The sequence below is a fragment of the Dermochelys coriacea genome, chromosome 4, assembly GCF_009764565.3.
Source record: "Dermochelys coriacea isolate rDerCor1 chromosome 4, rDerCor1.pri.v4, whole genome shotgun sequence".
Taxonomy (NCBI): Eukaryota; Metazoa; Chordata; order Testudines; family Dermochelyidae; genus Dermochelys; species Dermochelys coriacea.
The window spans coordinates 130,149,308-130,174,755 of NC_050071.1; the positions used below are offsets into that span (position 1 = coordinate 130,149,308).

The window sequence follows — 25,448 nt, forward strand, 5'->3', positions numbered from 1 at the left end:
AGAGTTATTTCTAGATGCCTCTCAGGAGATTTTGTGCCATCTGAAAAAGCATGACTATAGGAATAATTGGAAAGAGTATTAAGCAGATTTAAATTTTGCTGACTTTAATACTTTTTTTCACCAAAATACTCTTTTGAGCAAGTAAATGGCTTAAATATGAAATCATACTGTAAGACTAGACTGTATATTTACAATTTGCCGAGTAAGGGGCAACAAGTAGCCACGCTTCCGCAGGAACAGACCAGAGAAGAATTGTGACTGAGTCACTATTGGTTTAATGGTTCCCCTACTCCCATTCCGCACTTCAGCTCTAGTGGGGAAGTAATCCACTATTAGTATGGGCCAGTGGTAGATCTCCCTCCACAGCAACTCAGTTTTTTTTTGGCCAGCAACTTTCCATGGGATAGTCAGGGCTCCCCCTGTTCTCCACTCACCTGCACAGTAGACAGAGTAGCAGTCCCACAGAGGCTGCTCAGCCCCCCACACTCTGCGCCATGAAACAAGGAACCTGTGCAGGGGGCAGGGACCCTCATCCCCCCCCCTTGCTCTCTTGCATTAGCTTTAAGACTAATTATTTAGCGAATGCAAAGCGTATAAAATTCATACTACAACACGTATAGAAATTATAATGGATACATGAGGAATTTTAAGACTGCTTCTCTTGCAGTAGTTCAAACTGTATGTACTGTAGTGGAAAAGACTACAGTATTCCCTACCTCTTGTATTCATTTTTCATTGTCTCTTTGAGAGAGTCATTTTCCTATAAATGTAATGATTTAATATTATTGAAGGTTACAGGAATCTTTCCTCAATTAGGTTCGCATACTTATAATTTCTATGCCAAAGATACTCAAGGTATTTTCATGATGTTTCTTAAATATGTTTTCATTTCTAGCATGTTGGAATCTTGAAAATAAAGCCTGCATCCTTAACTCATTCTTTCCCCCACCACTCAATATGTGTATTTCTTTATCATACTGTTGTTCCTAAGTGCTGCTCTTGGTTTTGTTTTTAGGGAAAAAACCAAGTACTGATGCATCAATTTTGACAAAGCTCAAAGAAGAATTTTACAAAATTCATAAATTTTAAAAGAGAACTCTTTAGGTCAGCATTATGAACTTTTACACTGGCTCTTCAGCAAATCACACAGGATTGCATTAATTATTTCTCAGTGTGATTTCAGTCTCGGCAGATTGTTATCTGTAATCATAAACTGAATGCTCAGTGTACTGAATGCATGTTACATTATTCTATAAATTTCACTCTCACCTGCCTGCAGAATATTTTTGTTGTGCTATTTTGAGATTTCAGAGTTGGTGAAATCCTGTCAGTGACACCTGACGCAAGCTTTGTACAGATGCTACTCAGTTGTGCAAGTGAGGTCCTGTCTTTAGCAAATGACTGTTTCCTTGTTGTTTTCAGTCTTTTGCAGTTCAGGGTCTAGGATCTTGAGGCTGCTATAGTACTTTTACTCAATGGTTTCAGAATGTAGCAACGCAAACCTGTCAAGTGTCTGCTTCCCAGCATTTTCTTGTTTTTATTGCTTGCTGCTGAGAACAAGTTGGTTCCTAATTTACTGGCTTTTATCTCTTGAAATGTTTCTTTGCTATCATACAAATATAGAGGTTAACTTTAATTCGTTTTTGAAAAATGCATCTTCTTGATTTATAAATAATACTGTTTCACTATTTCATTGTAGGCATTCGACCTCCGATCATGAATGGGCCCATGCACCCACGCCCTTTGGTAGCTTTGCTGGATGGCAGGGATTGTACAGTAGAAATGCCTATTCTGAAGGATGTAGCCACGGTGGCATTTTGTGATGCTCAGTCCACACAAGAAATTCATGAAAAGGTAAAACATTTCAATCATACTCCTGGTTGGCAAGTATAATATAAGCCTTTTTACAGTTACAAGAGAACATTGTACATTATTATGTAAGTGACAGTATTTTGGTTAACAGTCGAAAAGATACCCAAATTGGTCAGGAATTAGGCAAACTTCATATAGAGGGAAAACAGAGAGAATAATACCTTTATTCAAACACAGAGAAATATAGACCTGGGCACTGTGCCTTAGATGGGATATTGGCCTTGTGTTCATCCACTACATATACACCTCTACTCCAATATAATGTGGTCTGATATAATGTGAATTCGGATATAATGCGGTAAAGCAGCACTCTGGGGGATGGGGCTGCGTGCTCCGGTGGATCAGTGCATCAGCGTGTCTGGCTCCCACACGCCGCTCTGAGCGGCATGTTAAGTAAGGGTGACAGGCCGGGGCCGAGGAGTTGGATAATGGGGCCACGGGAGGAAGGGCAACGGGTCGATTCAGACGTGCAGGGGCAGTGCGGCGGGGCTCAGCCAGGCTGCAGCAACCCAGGGGGTGGAAGTGGGGGAGGCTCATGGCTGGAAGTTCATGCCCCAGCCTGAGTGCCTATGACTGGAGGGAGCGGGTCCGTGTTGCAGCCCCGGCCACAGCTCCACGACTCCCGCTCCCTGGCCTCTCTGCCGGGCTGGGCAGTTTTGCTGCAGCTGCTGCTTCGCTCAGCTCCTGCCTCCCTCCCGTGCCCCCACCCGAGACCCTCTGCCCCTACTAACAAAAATGATTTATTTTTCAAGTTTACAAACATTTTTATTCTAAAGGAATAAAAATATCTTTCCTCGTAAAATTTCAAAGCACATTATTTCTTTGTATACTCTAATCCCTCTACCCCGATATAACACGGTTTCACCTATAAAGTGGTAAGATTTTTTGGCTCCCGAGGACCGTGTTATATCTGGGTAGAGGTGTAGTAGAATTTCATTCATAGAGAGAATTACAGTAGCTGAGAAACAGTATGTATATTGTAAATATTAGTATTATAGCATATAAACTGAGAACTTACAGAGCAATAAAGATTCTCCTCTCAGCTATAAGTCCCTCAAGCTTTGGGTGAGTGCCTCATGCACTGAGAACTTAAACTGCAGTAAATAATTGCTGAAACAAATTTTAGCAAAAGGTTCATTAGTATTGGGGTTGGTGAATAAGCTGCTATTCCGATTTAGGCATTCCTATCAGCCACTTCACTGGACTCCCCCAAAAGTTCAAGAACCTGTGAAACAGCCTGGGGAGGGGAGGCCTTCCAGGGTTAAGAGACAGTTATCTAGGGCTGTCAGCTGGCTTGTATGCCTGTATTCCCTCTTGGGGGACTGATGTCATGGTAAGGCCTGCTCCCCACCCAAGCTCCCTTGCATTTTCTAGGGGAGGAGAACACCTCACTCCCATATTTCAGGAGCAATAGGATGGGGAAAACCCTGCTACTCTTGCTCCTCACTAACAGACAAGGGCTGCAGATGCCCAATATTGCCAAATTGGGAACTAAGGAAACCTTATCTTCCAGCTACCAAAAATCAGTACCATGTATAATGAGCGTGGTAGCAGAGGAGAACTAGATGGGGAAACAGGGATTCACCCCACAAGGATGTCTTCCCTCGTTGCTCCCAGAAGATCAGAAGGAGGTATAATGGCAGGCTAGTGCAGGCTCAGATGCTAACTAGATGGACAGACCAGGTAGGCGCAGCTAAACAAGTGTTTCTGTGTCTGCTGCAGTGAGCTTCCTGGTGCAGATGGAGGTATGTGAATACAGAGCTGAATATGTCCCAAATGTTAGGGATTTAGTCTGTGCATTGAACTGAGCTAATGTTCTTGCACCTCTGCAAATATATTATTGGTCTTGTCCCTGTCCAATTATTGTAATATTTAGGCATGTGACAGTTAATGGCTTTTTTTTTCCAAATGTTAGACAGAAACTGAAACAATAACTGAAATATTAACTTTATTTGCTCTACATTCTTACAAAATATAGCACTGATAAACCTTTAAAAGGCAAGCATTTTTATGTCGGAAAGACCTAATCCTCCTTCAGATGGCTGTATGTTAAAGACAGCTCTTGAAAGTACAAATAATAATCGTTTCCTTTCAGTTACTAAGTGAATGACTCCTATTTTATGCAGTGCCTTTCTGGTATAATCAAATCAACCAACTGTTGTGCTCATTATTTCTTTGGCAATCAGAATTCTATCCAAAAAATCATTTTTGTTGTTTTAAACTCTTGAAAATTAGAATTTATAAAGGAAAGCTTGATGATATCCTTAAACATAGTGTACTAGCTGTTTTGCTACTATATAAAGAGAAGTCTAAAGGATTTTTTATGTCTTATCAACAGTGCAGACTTGTATTACTCATTCTTATCATGTTTATGGGAAATGTTCTTTTTTTCCTTATGGAAATGTTCAACAGAGGAATGGCTACATACTCCTCAAGTTCTATAAATAGTTCCTCTCTGTTGTGGATTCTTGGACTTCCTGTCTTGCTTTTAAAAGTCATTGTACCATAGTCCACTGTTGTCAGAATCATTATCAAGAATTATCTTAAATATTGTTTTCCTGCACTATCAATGTTGTCTTAGTTCCTCTGACTCAGTTCCCATTGATTTTTTAATTTTTATTTATTAATTTCGAGATATAAAGGAATCTTAATATGTAGAGAAGAAAGAGAAATAAATTTCTCACTCTAAAAAGTAGACTCCATTTCATTTTTCTGAATGTCCTTTTTTCAATATGCAGTTGATTTCCCACAGAGTAGAAGCTGCTTTTAAAAAAAAAAAAATAGCTCCTCCAGAAGTATACTATCTTTTAATAAAAGATTATAAATTATAAGTTAAGGGTCTAAGCTGGTGAATTTTTAGTCCTGACCAATGCCCATTAAAGTCAATGGGAGTTTTTCTATTTACTTGAGTGGTCATTGGATTAGGCCTTTAGTGTACGTACTCTCTCTCTCCCCCCCCCCCTCCTTTTGCAGAATCAATGATGTTTTGGAAGAAATGGGACAGTATCAACTTAAATATGTCCCAAAATTTAGGTTTTGTAATAAGCTTTTTGCAACAATAATCACATTTTATAACAACCTAAGACAAACAGAAATGATGTCATGATTCTTTTTACTTCCTATTGAAACAAATAAATATTTCCATGTAGTGTTAGCAATTCAGACATTTCAACGCGATGCAAGTACATGAGAACCTAAAAGTGTAATTGCCTGGAAACTACTAGAAACAAATATGAAATTTACCATTCTGTCGTCTTTGGATGATTTGAGAGAAATGCAGAAGAATAAATCATCATCCATAAATATTTAAAATGTGTTTACATTTCTAAATTTTATTTTTTAAGGATCTAAGAGATTAATTGTGACACGCATAAGGCCATTTCTTATTTCTTAATTTAAAATATACATTAACCTGACCAAGTTTGGGGGTTTTCTATTTTCATTTACATCCATACTTAAAACATAATTAAATGCATATTGCTTTAAATTTATTTTAAATTGTCCTTAAAAAGTTCTAAACTCCTCATTTTTGTGTCCTACATCAAGCCATCTTCATAGGAAGTTAATATGGGTAATAGCTGGATCCAATTGATAAGGAGCTAGGAGGAGATGTTATAGGCAAATAACATAACTATTCTTTAGAGTTCATTTTTTTTCTAGATAACTGCAGTGCACCCTTCAGGTGGACGTGGTTGTTTATGTTGGCACCTGCTGCCCTCGTACCTTCAAATGATTTCTTAACTAAAGTCCACTCAATAGAATCATTGACCTATAATGCCCTTAATTTCTCCAAATTGGAAGTATCCTACCCAACAAAAACACCACATGGAAGAAATTAATATAATTTGTATAAATTGTTAGACTGATGATGTTTCAGAGACATATCAAATGTATTTGTTCTAATCCATGGTCCAGCCAGAATGAGCCTTCAGAAGTTCGCAAAAAGAAAAGGAGTACTTGTGGCACCTTAGAGACTAACAAGCTTATTTGAGCATAAGCTTATGCTCACGTAAGCTTATGCTCAAATAAATTTGTTAGTCTCTAAGGTGCCACAAGTACTCCTTTTCTTTTTGTGAATTCAGACAAACACGGCTGCTACTCTGAAACCTGTCATTATGCAAGGCACTGAATTTAGCTGTATAGAGTGGAAATCTGTCAACTTCATGAAAAAACTCGCACAGATACAGACAGACATCATCTTCCTCTCCAAATGCAAACAGATGGACATCATACCAAAAGGACTGAAGGTAAAAAATCCATTACAATCTACATACCACACAGACTATGCTGACAGCTTGTGCCACACGCTCTCAAAGAAACTGCGGAACCACCTGATCAACATCCTCTACAGCAAACAGGGAAAGATTTAAGAATGAGCTCTCAAAACTGGATACTCTCATAAAGAACCAACCTTCCACACAAACTTCCTCGTGGCTGGACTTTACAAAAACTAGACAAGCCATCTACATCACACACTTTGCTTCTCTACAAAAGAAAAAGGACACTAAGCTATCTAAACTACTATATGCCACAAGGGGCCACAACAGTGGTTCCCTTAACCCACCCAGCAATATTGTTAATCTATCCAACTATACTCTTAGCCCAGCAGAAGAATCTGTTCTATCTCGGGGCCTCTCCTTTTGCTCCTCCACCCCCACGAACATGATACAGTTCTGTGGTGACCTAGAATCCTATTTTCGACGTCTTAGACTCAAAGAATATTTCCAACACACCTCTGACCAACATATTAACCCACAAAGACCTTCCTGCCAACACGACAAAAAGAAGGATTCTGGGTGGACTCCTCCTGAAGGTCGAAACAGCAGACTGGACTTCTACACAGAGTGCTTCCGCCGACGTGCACGAGCTGAAATTGTGGAAAAGCAGCGTCGCTTGCCCCATAACCTCAGCCATGCAGAACACAATGCCATCCACAGCCTCAGAAACAACTCTGACATCATAATCAAAAAGGCTGACAAAGGAGGTGCTGTCGTCATCATGAATAGGTCAGAGTATGAACAAGAGGCTACTAGGCAGCTCTCCAACACCACTTTCTACAAGCCATTAGCCTCTGATCCCACTGAGAGTTACCAAAAGAAACTACAGCATTTGCTCAAGAAACTCCCTGAAAAAGCACAAGAACAAATCTGCACAGACACACCCCTGGAACCCCGACCTGGGGTATTCTATCTGCTACTCAAGATCCATAAACCTGGAAATCCTGGACGCCCCATCATCTCAGGCATTGGCACCCTGACAGCAGGATTGTCTGGCTACGTAGACTCCCTCCTCAGGCCCTACGTTACCAGCACTCCCAGCTATCTTCGAGACACCACTGACTTCCTGAGGAAACTACAATCCATTGGTGATTTTCCTAAAAACACCATCCTGGCCACTATGGATGTAGAAGCCCTCTACACCAATATTCCACACAAAGATGGACTACAAGCCGTCAGGAACAGTATCCCCGATACTGTCACGGCTAACCTGGTGGCTGAACTTTGACTTTGTCCTCACCCATAACTATTTCACATTTGGGGACAATGTATACCTTCAAATGAGCAGCACTGCGATGGGTACCCGCATGGCCCCACAGTATGCCAACATTTTTATGGCTGACTTAGAACAACGCTTCCTCAGCTCTCGTCTCCTAATGCCCCTACTCTACTTGCGCTACACTGATGACATCTTCATCATCTGGACCCATGGAAAAGAAGCCCTTGAGGAATTCCACCAGGATTTGAACAATTTCCATCCCACCATCAACCTCAGCCTGGACCAGTCCACACAAGAGATCCACTTTCTGGCCATTACGTTGCTAATAAGCGATGGTCACATAAACACCACCCTATATCAGAAACCTACTGACCGCTATTCCTACCTACATGCCTCTAGCTTTCATACAGATCATACCACATGATCCATTGTCTACAGCCAAGCTCTACGATATAACCGCATTTGCTCCAACCCCTCAGACAGAGACAAACACCTATAAGATCTCTATCATGCATTCCTACAACTACACTACCCACCTGCTGAAGTGAAGAAACAGATTGACAGAGCCAGAAGAGTACCCAGAAGTCACCTACTACAGGACAGGCCCAACAAAGAAAATAACAGAACGCCACTAGCCATCACCTTCAGCCCCCAACTAAAACCTCTCCAACGCATCATCAAGGATCTACAACCTATCCTGAAGGACGACCCATCACTCTCACAGACCTTGGGAAACAGGCCAGTCCTTGCTTACAGACAGCCCCCCAATCTGAAGCAAATACTCACCAGCAACCACACACAGCACAACAGAACCACTAACCCAGGAACCTATCCTTGCAACAAAGCCCGTTGCCAACTCTGTCCACATATCTATTCAGGGGACACCATCATAGGGCCTAATCACATCAGCCACACTATCAGAGGCTCGTTCACCTGCGCATCTACCAATGTGATATATGCCATCATGTGCCAGCAATGCCCCTCTGCCATGTACATTGGCCAAACTGGACAGTCTCTACGTAAAAGAATAAATGGACACAAATCAGACGTCAAGAATTATAACATTCAAAAACCAGTTGGAGAACACTTCAATCTCTCTGGTCACTCGATCACAGACCTAAGAGTGGCTATCCTTCAACAAAAAAGCTTCAAAAACAGACTCCAACGAGAGACTGCTGAATTGGAATTAATTTGCAAACTGGATACAATTAACTTAGGCTTGAATAGAGACTGGGAATGGATGAGTCATTACACAAAGTAAAACTATTTCCCCATGTTATTTCTCCCCCCACCCTACCCCACCCCCACTGTTCCTCTGATATTTTTGTTAACTGCTAGAAATAGCCTACCTTGCTTGTCACCATGACAGGTTTTCCTCCCGCCCCCCCCCCGCTGCTGGTGATGGCTTATCTTAAGTGATCACTCTCCTTATAGTGTGTATGATAAAAACCCATTGTTTCATGTTCTCTGTGTGTGTATTTCAATCTCCCCTCTGTATTTTCCACCAAATGCATCCGATGAAGTGAGCTGTAGCTCACAAAAGCTTATGCTCAAATAAATTGGTTAGTCTCTAAGGTGCCACAAGTACTCCTTTTTTTTTTTTTTTTTGCAAATACAGACTAACACGGCTGCTACTCTGAAACCATTCAGAAGTTCAAAATTGTAGCTGAAAGGGGCACTTGTTTCAAGTTATAGCTTGAAAAGGGCACTCTAATGACTGAAATCTGATGAAGACTGGTGACCTCTGGTGGAAAGGTCAAAGTTCACATTTTGCATTTTCTAGTATTCAGGATCACAGAATGAATTTATGTAACAAATCCCAATTTGTAGCTGCCTATAGGAACACTGAAATTAACTGTATCACTTATTAAGAGCCCAGTACTGAGTGGTGTTGACCATCCTTTATTTCCATTGTCTTCAGTGGGACAGGAGGGAGCTCAGCATCTCTCAGGGTCACACTCTAAAAGTATCCATATTATTATTTAATAATATGCTATGATGCTTTACAAGCAAAAAAATATTTCTCTCACAATGTTTAAAAACTAAATTCACACACAACACAATATTAGGATGGAGTTAATGTTGCATATGAAGTTTATATCTTAAATGTAACACAATATTTCAGTATTTCCTTTTTAAAAAAACAAAGGCTTAAAATAAAGAAAATTACCAGGTGATTTTCTGAACAGTTCAATAATTGTTTCACGCTTTAAATTCAGATTTCTGGGCATACTAACAACTGTCACTCTGCGCCACTAAATTATTCTGTTGTTCATAATATGTATTTTTTTCACATCTGTCATCTACCATACCCTGATACTAAACAAGTATTTACATCAGACCATTTTAGGGTATGGAGGAAAGGGGGGAAGAGGGTGAGATGATAGAAACCTAAGGAAAAAAGAGTAAATTACTGATCTCAAAAAAGCATTTTTCTCCATAAAAACAGAATTTCTGTTTCATATATTTCTTGGTTTTTTGAAAGACACAAAGGTCTGCTATGAGAACAGGGTGAAGATTAGAGGTGTAATGTATGAGGGGAAGATTTTAGAGCAGATAGTGAGGGAGAAGCAACAGAATTGAAGGAGAGCCTGTATTTGGGATGTTAATAATAAATAGTGGGCAAGCATTACCAGTCTTTACCCATTTTCCTGTTGTTCCCCGTACACTAATATAGGAAAAACCTCTCAAACCAGAAAAAAGTTTCAAATCTAGTAGTTTTCAACTGTAATGATTGAAAATAATTCTTCTGTAGTGCTTCTCTTGAACAGATCACTTTACATAATCTAAGTAATCCTCACAACACTGGTGTGAGGTTGGTGGGTATTTTCATTCCCATTTTACAGATAACAAAACTAAAGTACAGAATTGAAGTGCCTTGTTCAAGACCACAAGTGTGTGAGCTGGTATTAGAACTCTGCATTCCTGATACTTCATCTCATGTTCAGAATGCTGGGCCGCAAACCCCCAAGATTGCTACTTTGGAGGACACAGGGCTGTTGATGGGATAGGACGGGGACAAATGGGGCAACTGCCCAGGAACCTGGGTGATTTAAAAAGGCCCAGGGCTCTTGGCCGCTGCTACTGCAGCAGCAGTGGCGGCTGGGAGTCCTGGCCCTTTTAAATTGCCTGGGCAGGTTGCAAGACTCCTAGGTGCGTGCGGGGTGGTACTGGCGGCAGCGAAAGCAGCTGGGCGGGCGTGTAGAAGCCCTGGCTGTGCCCGAAGAGTGCACCCAGCAGCGCAGCCGGCAGCAGCTCCCTGGGCACCAGCCAGCATAGGCGCAGCACCGCCCAAATGTCAGGCGGACCTTTCTAGGGGGCCCATTGACTGCTCTGCCCTGGGCAGAGCCGTCCCTAGGGTACAGCGAATCAGGGTGACCTCTCTGGGCCCCACGGATACGTCACTTCCGCCCTGAGCCTCGCACCCTGGGGACGGCCCTGGCCTTGGGGCCTGGAATTGCTGTCAGCAGGCCTGAGAGGACCAGTAGGATAGTGAAGTAGTGGGGGCTTCACACCTCCTGGAAAATATTCCATATTTACTGATCATGTCCCAAGGCTTTTTTAAAGCACCAACTGCAATGTGAGGTTAGAAAACTCATTACGTTTCTTCAGAGATTGTTAATATATATGACAGAACAGCACACCGGAATTTTCTGTTTCAGTTTTTTACCCCATGTTCACTAACCATCGTGGATCACTACTGCTGGGAAGACAGGCAGTCAGCATGCTTAAACCTTGATTTCTGAGTTGCGTGTTATTGTAAATGTTGAGTTTTCTCACCAGTATAGAGAACAAAGTCTTGTCTAAACAATGACTGTGTGGACTTAAGCAGCATGTTTTTGCCAAAGGCAGTGTTTTATTCAAACCAAGTAATACGGAATGTGAGATAACTGGGACCTAGAGTCCTTGCATCCAGTTGGGGAGACTCAGTTCAGTCACACTCGGATGTAAAAATTATTTTAAGCTATTGCTCATTAAACAAATCTGTAACAACTTGCATTGCTCTTATTCACAGTAACTGTCTAATTTCTTTATGCAGTGAAATATGGTTTTTAGGTAGTCTCTGCTCTCATGAAATCATCCCAAAGTGTTCCCAAAGGTACAAAATATAACGCTGCTCAACCTGTATTCGACCACAACCTCCATTAAGCTGCCAGGTTTTCTCTGTCCCTGGAGTAAGGGATTTCACTGAATATAATTTGTGGTGGGTTAACGTAAAATACTTTGGGTTTGGTTATCAAAATTTCCAATCATCCAGAGATTCTTTCAAAACATTACCTGAATCTCTGAGCTTCCCTCTCTCCTATCTGAGCCATTCAGCATTCTTCCCTTTTCTCCCATCTCTTCTTCCATACACAAAAGGCTACATTGCTCACATTCTTATGTTCCAGGCTCATGCAATATTCTCTTTCTTCATAGTTGCAGTACACTGTCCTTCCAACCTGTTCTATAGACCTGCAACCTGTCGCGTCTCTCCCAATTCCAAGATCCCCCTTCCCATTCAGTTCTGTTTGCCATTAATATCCCTTTTCTGGCATACATGACACTTGAGTCCTCTCTTACCATTCACTTTCACAATGTGTCCTGTGTACCCGTTAAAAGAATTACATAGTCAAACAGATTCCTAGTGCTTTTGTGGTGCCTAGAACTCCCTGAACTTAACTTTATTACTCTTTTTGGGCTTCCCAATCATTGCGTTACAGTCTACAGCTCAGAGTGCTTTTTGTAGTGCCAAAGGGAATCCCTCAGAGCATGTAAGATATGAAACTAGAAAAACAATCTAGGCCAAGCAAAAAGAGAAGGAAATTAAGTGATCCTCACAAATTTTCAGGCCACAGAAGGGAAGGTGGGAGGGCAGCAGTAAGGACTGATTTATCACATCGTCAGAACAAAGTTTACATTCTGGACTGGGGTTCAGGGTTCAGTTCAAACTGCATACACTTCCTCACTTTCTTTTAACTATGTATTATCCTATATCTTGCTACCTAGATAGGCTACTAAATATTGGATTTTTTGACTAAGTGGACTGCTATGCTGAAAATTAAATAACCAAATCGCCTCAGGTTTTCCTTTATAATGTATGCACATAATTCACAGTAAAGTTAATAAGAGTTGTATGCTCCCTTGAAAAGGAGACTTTTATTATGTCGCATAGCATACAATCCAAGCATCAAAATCTTACTGAATTCAATTAGAAAGCAACTGTTGCATCTCACTGCTCCAGTCAAAAGCACAAAATAAAGTCACTTACAAAAATGTTACATTTCCATATTTTTGGTTTAATTTAAAAGCTCAAGACGTTTAAAAGGTTAACATTCAGTTGAATTCCATTTTTATAGGACTCAGAAATATGTAATGATTGTTTTCAATGTAGAAATTTTAAAAAACAAGGTTTCTTATTACAAGTTGAGCTAAAATTATCCTAAAGGAGAGCTTTCATCGTGGAGCAAACATTTCAAAAATATACAATAAAAAATAGATGTTGCGAGTATTATTCTACTGTGTTAAAGAATCATAGAAGATTAGGGTTGGTGGAGACCTCAGGAGGTCATCTAGTCCAACCCCCTGCTCAAAGCAGGACCAACACAAATTAAAACATCCCAGCCAGGGCTTTGTCAAGCCAGGCCTTAAAAACCTCTAAGGATGGAGATTCTACCCCCTCCCTAGGTAACCCATTCCAGTGCTTTCTCTTCTTCCTAGTGAAATATTTTTTCCTAATATCCAATCTAGACCTCCCCCACTGCAACTTGAGACTATTGCTCCTTGTTCTATCATCTGCCACCACTGAGAACAGCCGAGCTCCATCCTCTTTGGAACCCCCCTTCAGGTAGTTGAAGGCTGCTATCAAATCCCCCCTCACTCTTCTCTTCTGCAGACTAAATAAGCCCAGTTCCCTCAGCCTCTTCTCCTAAGTCATGTCCCCCACACCTCCAGTCATTTTCGTTGGCCTCCGCTGGACTCTCTCCAATTTGTCCACATCCTTCCTGTAGTGGAAGGCCCAAAAGTCGATGCAGTACTCTAGATGTGACCTCACTAGTGCTGAATAGAGATGAATAATCACTTCCCTCGATCTGCTGGCAATGCTCCTACTAATAAAGCCCAAATATGCGGTTAGCCTTCTTGGCAACAAGGGCATACTGTTGACTCATATCCAGCTTCTTATCCACTGTGCTCCCCAGGTCCTTTTCTGCAGAACTGCCGCTTAGCCAGTCGGTCCCCAGCCTGTAGCGGTGCATGGGATTTTTCCATTCTAAGTACAGGACTCTGCACTTGTCCTTGTTGAACGTCATCAGATTTCTTCTGACCCAATCCTCCAATTTGTCTAGGTCACGCTGGACCCTATACCTACCCTCCAGGGTATCTACCTCTTCTTCCCCCCTCCCCCGCCTCCCACCCACTTTAGTGCCATACATAAACTTGCAGAGTGTGCAATCCATCTCATCATCCAGATCATTAATGAAGATGTTGAACAAAACCAGCCCTAGGACCAACCCCTGGGACACTCCATTTGATACCAGCTGCCAACTATACATAGAGCTGTTGATCCCAATGATCTAGCCAGCTTTCTATCCACCTTATAGTCCATTCATCCAATCCATACTTCAACTTGCTGGCAAGAATACTTTGGGAGACTGTATCAAAAGCTTTGCTTAAGTCAAGGTATATCATGCCACCGCTTTCCCCATATCCACAGAGCCAGTTAAGGCAATCAGGTTGGTCAGGCATGACTTGCACTTGGTGAATCCATGTTGACTGTTCTTGATCACTTTCCTCTCCTCCAAGTGCTTCAAAATGGATTCCTTGAGTATCTGGAATACTCTAGATTTTTCTTTGATATGCTCTTTATCTTATATTTGTGTATGAATAAAAGCATTTTACTCCACCGCCAGCTTCTTCTCTTTGATTCTACATTGAACCCATAATCTTGCATTTGTAACATCGTTGTTGTTTACTTTATCACAGATACTGTAGTATAATTTTACTGCAGGATTAAAAATTAGAAGGATATGAGCCAAGTGGTAGCTGGCCCTTCTTTGAGCCATAAATACTTTAGAAATTAGCAAACAAAGAAAGCATAATGATTTTTAAAAATGGAGAAGGAAGAGTGGACTTATTTTGAAACATGACATGTTTAAAAGTTTTGTGGTAGTCCCTCAAGGGGAAATGAGCCTTTTGGCACCTTAAGGGTGAGAAAATAATTTAGTGTTGGAAACCACCCTCCAACCCACAGGGAAGGCTTGGAGTCAGTGTTTTTGCTGTACAGTATTGGGGATCGTCCCCAATATTGCTAGGTAAATTTTCACCTTGGATCTGATCCAAAGCCCACTGAAGTTCATGAGAGCCTTTGAATTAACTTAGCTGGGCTTTGGCTGAGGCCCCTAATGAAAGATTGTTAACAATTACAGAAAATTTTAGTAAATCTAGTCAGATTAGACAAAAAGGTGTTAGGTGGTGTATCCCAACAGCAAGTCACCCCTAAATTCCAGCTACAGTCACATTTGCATGTGCTAAAATTGCAGATCTTGTGAAACACTCTGCATCAGGGCAGGTTGCCAGTGTAAAAAGTCAAAACTCTTAAAGTGCTGCCATGCCCAAGAAGCAGTATATCAATCTTGCAGACAGCTTTGGAGTCTTGTAGTTATTTATCAGCAAACATCTCACTGCTCCTTTCAGTACCATACTAGCAATGGATCACTAGTGCTTCAAAAATGCGGGTGGTTGTTATGATGATGATTTCTCTTTTCTGCATCTGTTTGTTTTTTAAAATATTTTTAAGACCATGCTCATTGTGTTGATATGATACTGTCAGTGACTTTCATGGCATAATGAATCTTCCAGTGAAGATGGTTTCAATCCAGCTTGCATTTCTAATAGATTGAGTTTAAATGTTAAATAATTCTAGATTTAATAATAGAAAACACAAGTGAATCCATGCATAGAAACTATGTAGTCTGAAAAGAACTTTCCTTAAAAACTGAGGGCTTTTTTTTTATTATTTTAAACCCAAGAGAACGTGTACTAAGGGAAAAGTGTACTAAGACACTATGATCTAAGACTACAGTGATAAAGCAGTTGCGTGTACTGTCAAGTAGTTCTGGGATTGAAGCAGTGGTTTAATTTAGGCAAACTGTTTTGGTATTTTTTTGTTTTTTAAAAAAGCTGCCATAGAAACAGAAAGTTTAAGTCTTTACTAATTGTAAACATGAGAGCATAAAGGCAGGTTTTCTTTTAATGTTATATATAACATAATATGTGTTGTGGGGGGTGTATACATGTGCATATAGTTTGCATTAAGTGTCAGTTTTTAGGGTCTAAGTTAGTGCCACTAATCAACAGAAGTCAGTGAGCATTAGTTTGGATTCTTACAGCATAAAGTTATATCATTGCGCAAGCGCATTATTGGCAGTGAAACACACTGCAGAGATCTATATTTGAGATCAACATTCAGATGTTAGTTTTTTATTGGGAAACTGAAACCATAAAAAGGCAACACGAACTAACAGGTTTTTTTGGTGATCGATCAGGTCCTGCTTACATGGGTAGTGCTTCTTGATAGTTTTTGTAATGTTGATTTTATTCAGAGCTATTGCACCATTGTCCAGCTATACTGGAAGAAGGGCAGGAGACACTGGATGTGGTTTAATTAGGTCGCAACTTTATTCTTAAATATCTGGGAGTACCCAGCAGATAAAAGTGAACAGTGCAGGTAACTCCATAATCATTTCAATAGATGCCCAGGGGCTTCTGCCAGCTATCCCCCTTTCCCATCTTGGTCCCCAGCCAACCTGAAGCTCTATCCTCCTTCCCTGCCTCCCTCCCCCAGTTAAGGGGGATGAGGATTAAGGGGGAATATAAAGGGTGGGGTTGGCTCCTTGCCATACCAGTCATAGGAGCCCCAAACCCTCTCCCCCCCCCACACCCTGTTTCTGCTCCTTTAAAGAATACCTCCTTTAAATCATGTAAAACAACTGTAATGGCCAGCAGAGTGACCTCACCGCACGATAAGTGGTGGGTGGGGGCCGTTTTCTGGTTTTCTGGAAAAGGTGTGTGCCCCTTTCAGGGCTAGAGAGTCAGAGAGTGACTTTCTGCTACAGCTTCAGACCAGCTCTGTGTGGGGATGCTGCTGAACCCTAGCTGACTGTACGCTGAGTCTGTACGCTGAGTCTGATCCAAAGCCCATTGAAGCCAATGGGAATCTTTCTGCTGACTAAAATGGGGTTTGAATCAGGTGTCTGAACAAAGTCCAGCAATATATGATCACCAGAAAAAGAAAAATAAGGGTTGAGGTTTATGTCACGTCCTGAATGCTACTCCCAACCTGGTTATTTGAGGCTTTTAGCACATTATGGTAAGACTGTTCACATTTTTGTATAAATGGGAGACATTAAGAGTTATCTCCCCACAAAAAATTACAAACTAAAGCTCTTATGGTGGTGAACAGCTGATGTTACCCAGAATGGTCATGATAGTTCAGTGCTAAAATATAACTACATATAATTAGGAAAACTAAGAGGAATTGTAGCCCTAAGTAGTCAGCACTCAAGTTAGTATTTAAAAAGCTCTTTAAAACATAAATAAGAAAAGGAGTACTTGTGGCACCTTAGAGACTAACAAATTTATTTGAGCATAAGCTTTCGTGGGCTATATAAATAGAGAACATGAAACAATGGGTGCTACCATTCACACTGTAACCAGAGTGGTTACAGTATGAATGGTAACACCCATTGTTTCATGTTCTCTATGTATATAAATCTCCCCACTGTATTTTCCACTGACTGCATCTGATGAAGTGAGCTGTAGCTCACGAAAGCTTATGCCCAAATAAATTTGTTAGTCTCTAAGGTGCCACAAGGACTCCTTTTCTTTTTGTGAATACAGACTAACACGGCTGCTACTCTGAAACCTGTCTTTATACTATAGTATAGCATACTATACTAATCTATTTCTAAGGCACTAATCACCGTAGTCCCAATGGTACTTTACAGATGTTAGCATACATGCTCTAGTTAAGTTAGTCAGCATTATGCAGCATGTTTGATTTTTCTAAATGTTGTTTTTGGTTTTGTTTTTTTGTTAAAGCCTTCTGTATTTATTTTGTATTATAATTTCATCTTTTGCATATTTTATATATAAAAGTAGAAAAACCATGTCTTTTCATTTTTAGTGCAATTTGCAACCTTTTAGCTTTCTTTCTATAAATTTAAGTAACTTCAGTAATGTGTGAGCTCCTTCATTAAATGTATTTTCTACATGTATTTTCAAAGCATAAAAGCCTTCCTTAGTAAGTAGTCTTTTTCCATTAATAACAATGTGCTTTGTAATGCACTTCAGATGAGCCTTATTCAGGTGAAATCCAACAACCAGGAATAGTTTTAATAACTTGCATTAGCACAGGAGTTCTTTGTCTAAATTTGGAGTTCTCCAATTTGCTTTTTGAGAGCTCAATATTTTCCTCCTTAACCATGATTTTTAATGGTTTATTTTAATTGTATGGTATACTAGGTGCATAGAGTTCCAACATCATCAAGAAAGTAAGTTTGTGTGAAATAATATATAGTAACTGGAGATCACCATCTGATTTGCATTTTCCTGCCAAGTCGTCCGTAGCTCTAGGAGAGTCCTGAACTTTAAAAATAAAATATAAAAAGATTAGTCACTTGCACACCTATTTGTTACATTGATGCTACCACCACGTGGCTGATAAATAAATATGCGCGCGCACATGTGCGCGCACACATAAACACACAGAGCTCACTATTTTAAACAAAGGACCACATGTTCCATAAAAAAGGTCTCAAACAGTTTCCCAGCCCCCCAGCCAATCTCTTCCTAATGCCATTCAGTAGCCTGAACAGGCCCAGATATAATGCAGTGGTGTCCAACTTGTGTCCTTTGAGGCTTTAAATTGTGTGCTTGTATTGGTTTGTGATCCTGAAAGTACTTGTACCATCAAAATCACGAGGACTCCTAATGAGCGTATCCCTTTGCAGGATCAGGCCTGTGTTTGTTCTCTGAATTTTATAGTGGAAAAAAGACATGGCTTACCAAGATGCTTGAAAATATTTGGAGAAAAGTTTTTAAAAATAAAACTGATTTTTTGTAATTATTACAGAGTCCTTCAGACGTGCAAAATTTTAATACATGATGAAACATAAATGCAATGAAAAGGGGAAAAAAATCAGATTACATAAAGCAAGGTTTGTTCTTTTTTTTTTATTTTTTTTAAATTCCAGGTACTAAATGAAGCAGTGGGTGCACTGATGTATCACACTATCACTTTAACACGAGAAGACCTGGAGAAATTCAAAGCACTTCGAATAATTGTCCGAATTGGCAGTGGTTTTGATAACATTGACATCAAATCTGCTGGGGATTTAGGTATGATTATTAAAGATGCTGTTTTATTTGAACATGTTATAGTTGCCTCCAGAAATGTGATAGCATCTAAGTCTTTGCATCAGCATTTGCTGTATAATTTGTGCTAACATAATATATAAACTGTATAATTTTCTCATCAGAGTTCAAAAATCATTATGATATTAACATTAGTTAATTAACTGATAATGGATTTGTTACAGTACGGCAGTCTGTCCATTCAAGATACATTTCAAGACTAAGAGCAGACTTTTTTTAAAACAGTAAATAGGAAACTTTCTGTCTGTTTATTTAAATTGCTACAGACTATAATCCAGTCACAGTGTATAATTCTGTCAGTATTATGGCATACTATTTTGTATGAAAATAAACAAATAGACCTATGGTCTAGTACCTGTGTTTGGACTTTAAGATCTACTTCAGAAGCTTTTCCTGGTAGACAAATCAGGAATATCAATTTTATCAAAGAATCAATTGTAATTACATGAAAAATAAACTAAACCTCTGGAGAATTTTGGGGAGAGGATCTTCACTCTCCTATTAGTCAAAAGCTGCAATCTGATTTGAACTGTTGTTTGCTTCACAACAGCCAGAAACAAAGCTGTATTCTCAAAGTACAAGTTTCCAGTTTATTTCTTCAGTTTTCTGAATAAACTGGGAACAAATTACCTGAAGATTTTCTTCCTGTCACTTTTGACTAAGTCCTGCAAACATTTACTATCTAGTGTAGTACTTATTGTAGTGTCAGTCCCACTGAAGTAGTGAGTGGTTGTAGTACTGAATTGTTTATTAGTAAATAAGGATGAGTCACCCAACACCAGTTCCTTAGCCTCTATTTTTTACACATTAGTTAAAATAGATTTTTTTTTCTAGTGTGACAAATGCCTCAGGAGCAGGTTAGATCTGAAGATGTTTAGGGGACTGTTCTCCCTTTGGTGCATACCTTGAACTCCAGTTGACATTAACAAGGTTAGACACATGCATTGTGATGAACACAAACATGTTCATTTGTAAACTTACATCATAGAGATGGGCCTGAAGCAAAATACTAGGTCCAAACCCTAACTCTGGGCTCAGAATTAAGACCCAGTCCTGCAAAAGGTTCCACTTGTGCAGAATCCTACTGAAGCAAATGGGACTCCAGGCAAGAATATGATCTGTACATACAGGCAGGTATCCTTGCTGGGTTACAAGTTCACAACTCAGATCTACCTCTATAGCTGTCCAAACTTGAACATCCCAGATTTTGGGAATGTTTTGATTCAGATCTAAATGCTAAATTGCAACATTTCTGAGCATTCAAGTCTGAGGCTTTGATTAGACTCATTTAAACTGTACAATTAGGATCCAGTGTATTGATCCATGCCTATCTTTACTGAATAAAATTGTCCCCTCCCAATGAAATGATTGTCGGTTTTGCTTTTTAGTCAGTAAAATCTGGATGAAAGTTGAAAGTCTGATTTTTATTTTTTTTTTTTAAGCTCCATCTGGCTAGAGCTAGTGACTGAGATTCAACCACTGACTTACCATTACTTGCAAAATCACTTAACCTACCTGTCACTCAGTTTCCCCTCTGCAGAACTGGTATAAATAATACATACCTTATAGAGGTGATGTGAGAGTTAATTACTGTTTGTAAAACACTTTCATCTGCTGATGAAATGTGCTGTGGAAGTAGGTCTTGTGGTAGTAGCAACAATATTCAGAAGAATCAATTGTAAATGACAGGTATTTTATCAGAACCCTACTTAGTGGAAATCACATGAGAATTTTTTCACTTTAGAAGAAAATATTTTTGTAGATATGGTTACAGCTGCATTCTTTTCATGCTGTCATTTTTGGTTGATGTGTATTTCACAAAAAATGTGGAACCAGGAGTTTCCCATGGAAAAACTTGAAAATCTGACTTTTTCCACGAAATTGTGAGTTGCTGCTTACGTGGTGAGAAAAACCTGAGAGATGAGGATGTAATCAGGGAGGTAGGAATGAGCCTATAGAAGGCAAATAGGGCTGGAGCTTTGGGTGAAGTCAGCTAGTCTTGGGCTCTCTAAGGTGGTGGGTGTGTGTAGAGACCAGACCACTGAGATCAGTGGGGGGAAAAAGGTGTGTAGAAGAAATCACAAAAGCTATTCTGCCCCCCTCCCTCCCTAACAATATAATACTGTTTTCTCAGTAAGTGGGAAGGCCATACCCTTTTTCCTCTATGGTAAGTCTTGTGCTTGTCCACTTTCTCCTTGTTCTTGTCCTCCTGCTGCTGCTGCAAGTGGTTCACCATGCAGGGCAAGCTCCTTCTTTCAGCTGCCATATGTGGTAAACTATTTAGAGGTGGGAGAAGGGAAAAAGAAGCTCTAGAACATAGGTGAAAGGCTACGTGACCCTTCTCCCTACAGTCTTCTAGGGGCAACTGTACGATGAGCAAGAAAAGCTCCAACAAGCTGAAAGGTGAGTGGAAATTCCTTGTTTCTTTCTCCAGACATGTAATGAAACATTTCTAACTCTGTATAAAGCAGTGTTTGGTAGGTGCTGGGAATTAAAATATGTGTTTATGAATTTTAATATTGTCCCGTGAAAATGGCACTTTTTTTCTTGTATAACCAAATGCAGCCATTTAATATGATAGGTTTAACGTAATTTTACCCTCCAGTTAAACAAGGATACTCATTTTGCCTCTTTTTTTCAATGTTGGGATTCATACTACAGTTAATGCTAACAGGATGCCAAGAATGATATGCCGGCAAAGGAAGCTGTTTTATCTTAGTAAATCTAAGAGCAGTGATTCAGCAGATGATTCCGCACAGCAAAGAAAAATAGTTATGCAGCCTCCCTATATCGATTTTTCTTTAATTGTCAAATCTCAAAAGTCAATAAAGGTGCAAGCCATCATAATAAAGAAATTTGGATTCACACTGTAGATAAATAGGTTTTGAGATAATTTGTCAAATTACTGACATTGTTCCTATTATTGAAGAGAATACTGTTCTGTCTTCTCTTGCTTCATAAGATGTAAAGTTCATAATATTAAAGCTAGGTTGTCGTTATTCCCTCAGGCCAGGTCAGCTGCCTCCTTTGTTAGCTGAAGCAGCGTATTTAATTTTTATTTATGTACAAATATCTACAGTGAAAAATGCCCTACTGGTTGTTGAAGAAAAAAGTACGTGTTGATCTCCATTAAAAGGTGTTATAGGAATCATCAGCAGTCTGAACACAAACTTTGTCAGGAGTCGCAGTTGGTAAATAGAGAGGGAGCAGACAGTACAAGGAACTGAGAAGAGGCAACATTTAAGCAGCACAAAAGCTTTTTAAAGTAAACAAGAACATTCGCTAGGGTTATTGTAGAAAAAAGGGTTTTCTTAACTATGAAGCGTATATTGAGTACTGCAAGGAAATTATTGTCCAGAAAACTCCTGCAAGGTGGCAAACGTGTCTATAGCGGCAAAGCCAACTCACCTGGGGCTATTCCATTTTTTTTGGAATAACTGCCATTGACTAAAAGATTTTGGATTCAGTCTCTGGTGCCCAATTCAACTTCTGTTGAAGTCAGCAGGATTTTCTCTCTTGCTTTCTCTCACCTTCTTGCCTCCATGCCCTGCTCGCTACAGACCAGCTATTGTCAGGTGCTTAACACCATAAACTCCTATTATCTTCAAACACCTTGTAGGAGCAGACTCAGCACCTCAATACGAAGATTTAGGTAGGGTATGTCTTTACTGGTTAGCTTAGGGGCTGTTTGTCAGGGCTTCTGTTTCTGTTCATAGCAATTCTACTGACTAGTTGTGCAATCTTGAGCATGCCATTTTTAAGCTGTGTCTCACTTTACCCATGTATGAAGTGGATATAATCATACCTGGGCCTGGCAAGCATTCACTAATATTTCTAAAACAGTTTGAGATAGTCATTAGTTTATATAAACAGAGTTTTCTTGTATAAAAGGGCTTGACAAAGCCCTAGCTGGGATGATTTAGTTGGGGTTGGTCCTGCTTTGAGAAGGGGGTTGAACTAGATGACCTCCTGAGGTCTCTTCCAACCCTAACCTTCTATGATTCTAACTATTGCGGTTTAACTCTAAGAACCAGCACAAACCACACTTCTTTTGTTGCCAGTGCAAGGCACATGTCTTGACTGCCTTGGCTAATATAAACACAGAGCACATTATATAGCTAATAAAATATCTCCAGCAAAAAATATTGAGAAGCCATAAATAAACATACAGTCCTGGTTTTCCATACACTAACACGTGAATTAGTCCCATTGAGCTTAATGAGACTACTCATGGGCATAACTATTTATAAGATCAGGCCTTAGTATGGATTTCTCAGTATGAAAAGAACACAAGAATGGTCATAATGGGTCAGACCAATGACCCTAGCCCGATATCCTGTCTTCCGACAGTGGCCAATACCAGGTGCCCCAGAGGGAATGAACAGAACAGGTAATCCTCAGATGATCCATCCCCTGTCACCCATTCCCAGCTTCTGGCAATGAGAGGCTAGGGACACCCAGAGCATGGGGTTGCATCTGTGACCAATGTGGCTAATAGCTGTTAATGCACCTATCCTCCATGAATGTATCTAATTCTTTTTTGAACCCCATTATAGTTTTAGCGTTCACAACATCCACTAGCAATGAGTTCACAGGTTGATTGTGCGTTGTGTGAAGTACTTCCTTTTGTTTGTTTTAAACCTGCTGCCTACTAATTTCATGGGTTGACCCCTCGTTTTTTTTATGAGAAGGAGTAAATAGCACTTCCTTATTTGCTTTCTCCTCACTGTTCGCAACTTTATAGACCTCTATCATAGCCCACATTAGTTGTCTCTTGTCCAAGTTGAAAAGTCCCAGTCTTTTTAATCTCTTCCCATAAAACTGCATGAAGTATTCCAGGTTTGGGCATACCATGGATTTATATAGTGGTATTGTGATATTTTCTTTTTTATCTATCCTTTTCCTAATGGTTCCTAACATTCTGTTAGCTTTTTTGGACTGCCACTACCTATTGAGAGGACGTTTTCAGAAAACTATCCACAATGACTCAAAAATCTCTCTTTTGAGTGGTAACAGCTAAATTAGACCCTATCATTTTCTATGTATAGTTGGGATTATGTTTTCCAATATGCATTATTTTGCATTTATCAACACTGAATTTCTTCTGCCATTTTGTTACCAGTCACCCAGTTTTGTGAGATCTATTTGTAACTTTTTGCAGTCTGCTTTGAACTTAACTTGCTTGAGTAGTTTTGTATTGTCTGCAAATTTTGCTACCTCACTGTTTACCCCTTTTTCCAGCTCGTTGATGAATATATTGAACATCACTGGTCCCAGTACAGATCCCTGGGGGACACCACTATTTACCTCTCTCTCCATTCCGAAAACTGAACATGTATTCCTCCCTTTTTTTCCTACTTTTTTACCAGTTACTGACCCATGAGAAGATCTTCCCTCTTATCCCATGACAGCTTACTTTGCTTAAGAGCCTTTGATGAGGGACCTTGTCAAAAGCTTTCTGAAAGTCCAGGTACACTATATCAACTGGATTACCCTTGTCCACATGTTTGTTGACACCCTCAAAGAATTTTTATAAATTGGTGAGATGTGATTTCCCGTTACAAAAGCCATATTGACTTTTCCCCAGCAAATCGTGTTCATCTATGTATCCGATAATTCTGATCTTTACAATAGAGTCAACCAGTATGCAAGGTGCTGAAGTTAGACTTACCAGCCTTTAATTGCCAGGATTGCTTCTGGAGCCTTTTTTAAAAATTGGTGTCACATTAGATATCCTCCAGTCATCTGGTACAGAAGCTGATTTACACACCACAGTTAGTTAGTTAATAGTTTCATATTCGAGTTCCTTCAAAACTCTTGGGTGAATATCGTCTGGTCCTGGTGACTTATTGCTGTTTAATTTATTAATTTGTTCCAAAATCACCTCTAATGACACCTCAGCCTGGGACAGTTCCTCACATTTGTCACCTAAAATGAATGGTTCCGGTGTGGAAATCTTCCTCACATCCTCTGCAGTGAAGACTAATGCAAAGAATTAATTTAGCTTCTCCGCAACGGCCATATTTACCTTGAGTGCTCCTTTAGCACCTTGATTGTCCAGTGGTCCCATTGATTCATTGGGAAGATTCCTGCTTCTGTTGTACTTTAAAAAAAAAAATATATATATATATATATAGCTGTTAGTTTTTGAATCTTTGGATAGTTGCTCTTCAAATTGTTTTTTGCCCTGCCTAATTATACTTTTACACTTGACTTGCCTGAGTTTATGCTCTGTTTTCCTCAGTAGGATTTCACTTCCCATTTTAAAGGGTGTCTTTTTGCCTCTGATCACTTCATTTACTCTGTTGTTTATTCATTGTGGCAGTTTTTTTAGTCCCCTTGCAATTTTTTAATTTGGGGTGTACATTTAGTTGAGCTTCTATTATGGTGTTTTTACAAAGTTTCCCTGCAACTTGCAGGCATTTCACTTTTGGAACTGTTCCTTTTAATTTCCGTTTAACTAGCCTCCTCAAAAAAAAATTAAAAATCATACATTTAAACAAATAGGTTTGATAATGGAAATAGATTACATAGTTGCACTTGCGTTCTGTCATGTATTAGCCAGATGCTGTACTGTTTGCACAGAGATGTTTACGTTCAAAGAATTTTTGTTTTTGAAACTTTTGAAATGTCATAAATATGTTTCTATTAATAACGGTTTTGGG

The 25,448-nt window shown here is 39.7% G+C and overlaps 1 protein-coding gene across 16 annotated transcripts in view; it reads left to right on the forward strand.

Moving 5' to 3' along the window:
- The window catches only part of CTBP1 (C-terminal binding protein 1), a 416,082-nt gene that overhangs the window by 361,419 nt on the left and 29,215 nt on the right, over window positions 1-25,448 (forward strand). For all 16 annotated transcript variants that reach the window (XM_038399424.2, XM_043512676.1, XM_038399425.1 and 13 more), the window contains 2 exons: window positions 1,700-1,854; window positions 18,603-18,747. In XM_038399424.2, coding sequence (XP_038255352.1) covers window positions 1,700-1,854; window positions 18,603-18,747 — 300 coding nt within the window. The remainder of the gene's footprint in view (window positions 1-1,699; window positions 1,855-18,602; window positions 18,748-25,448) is intronic.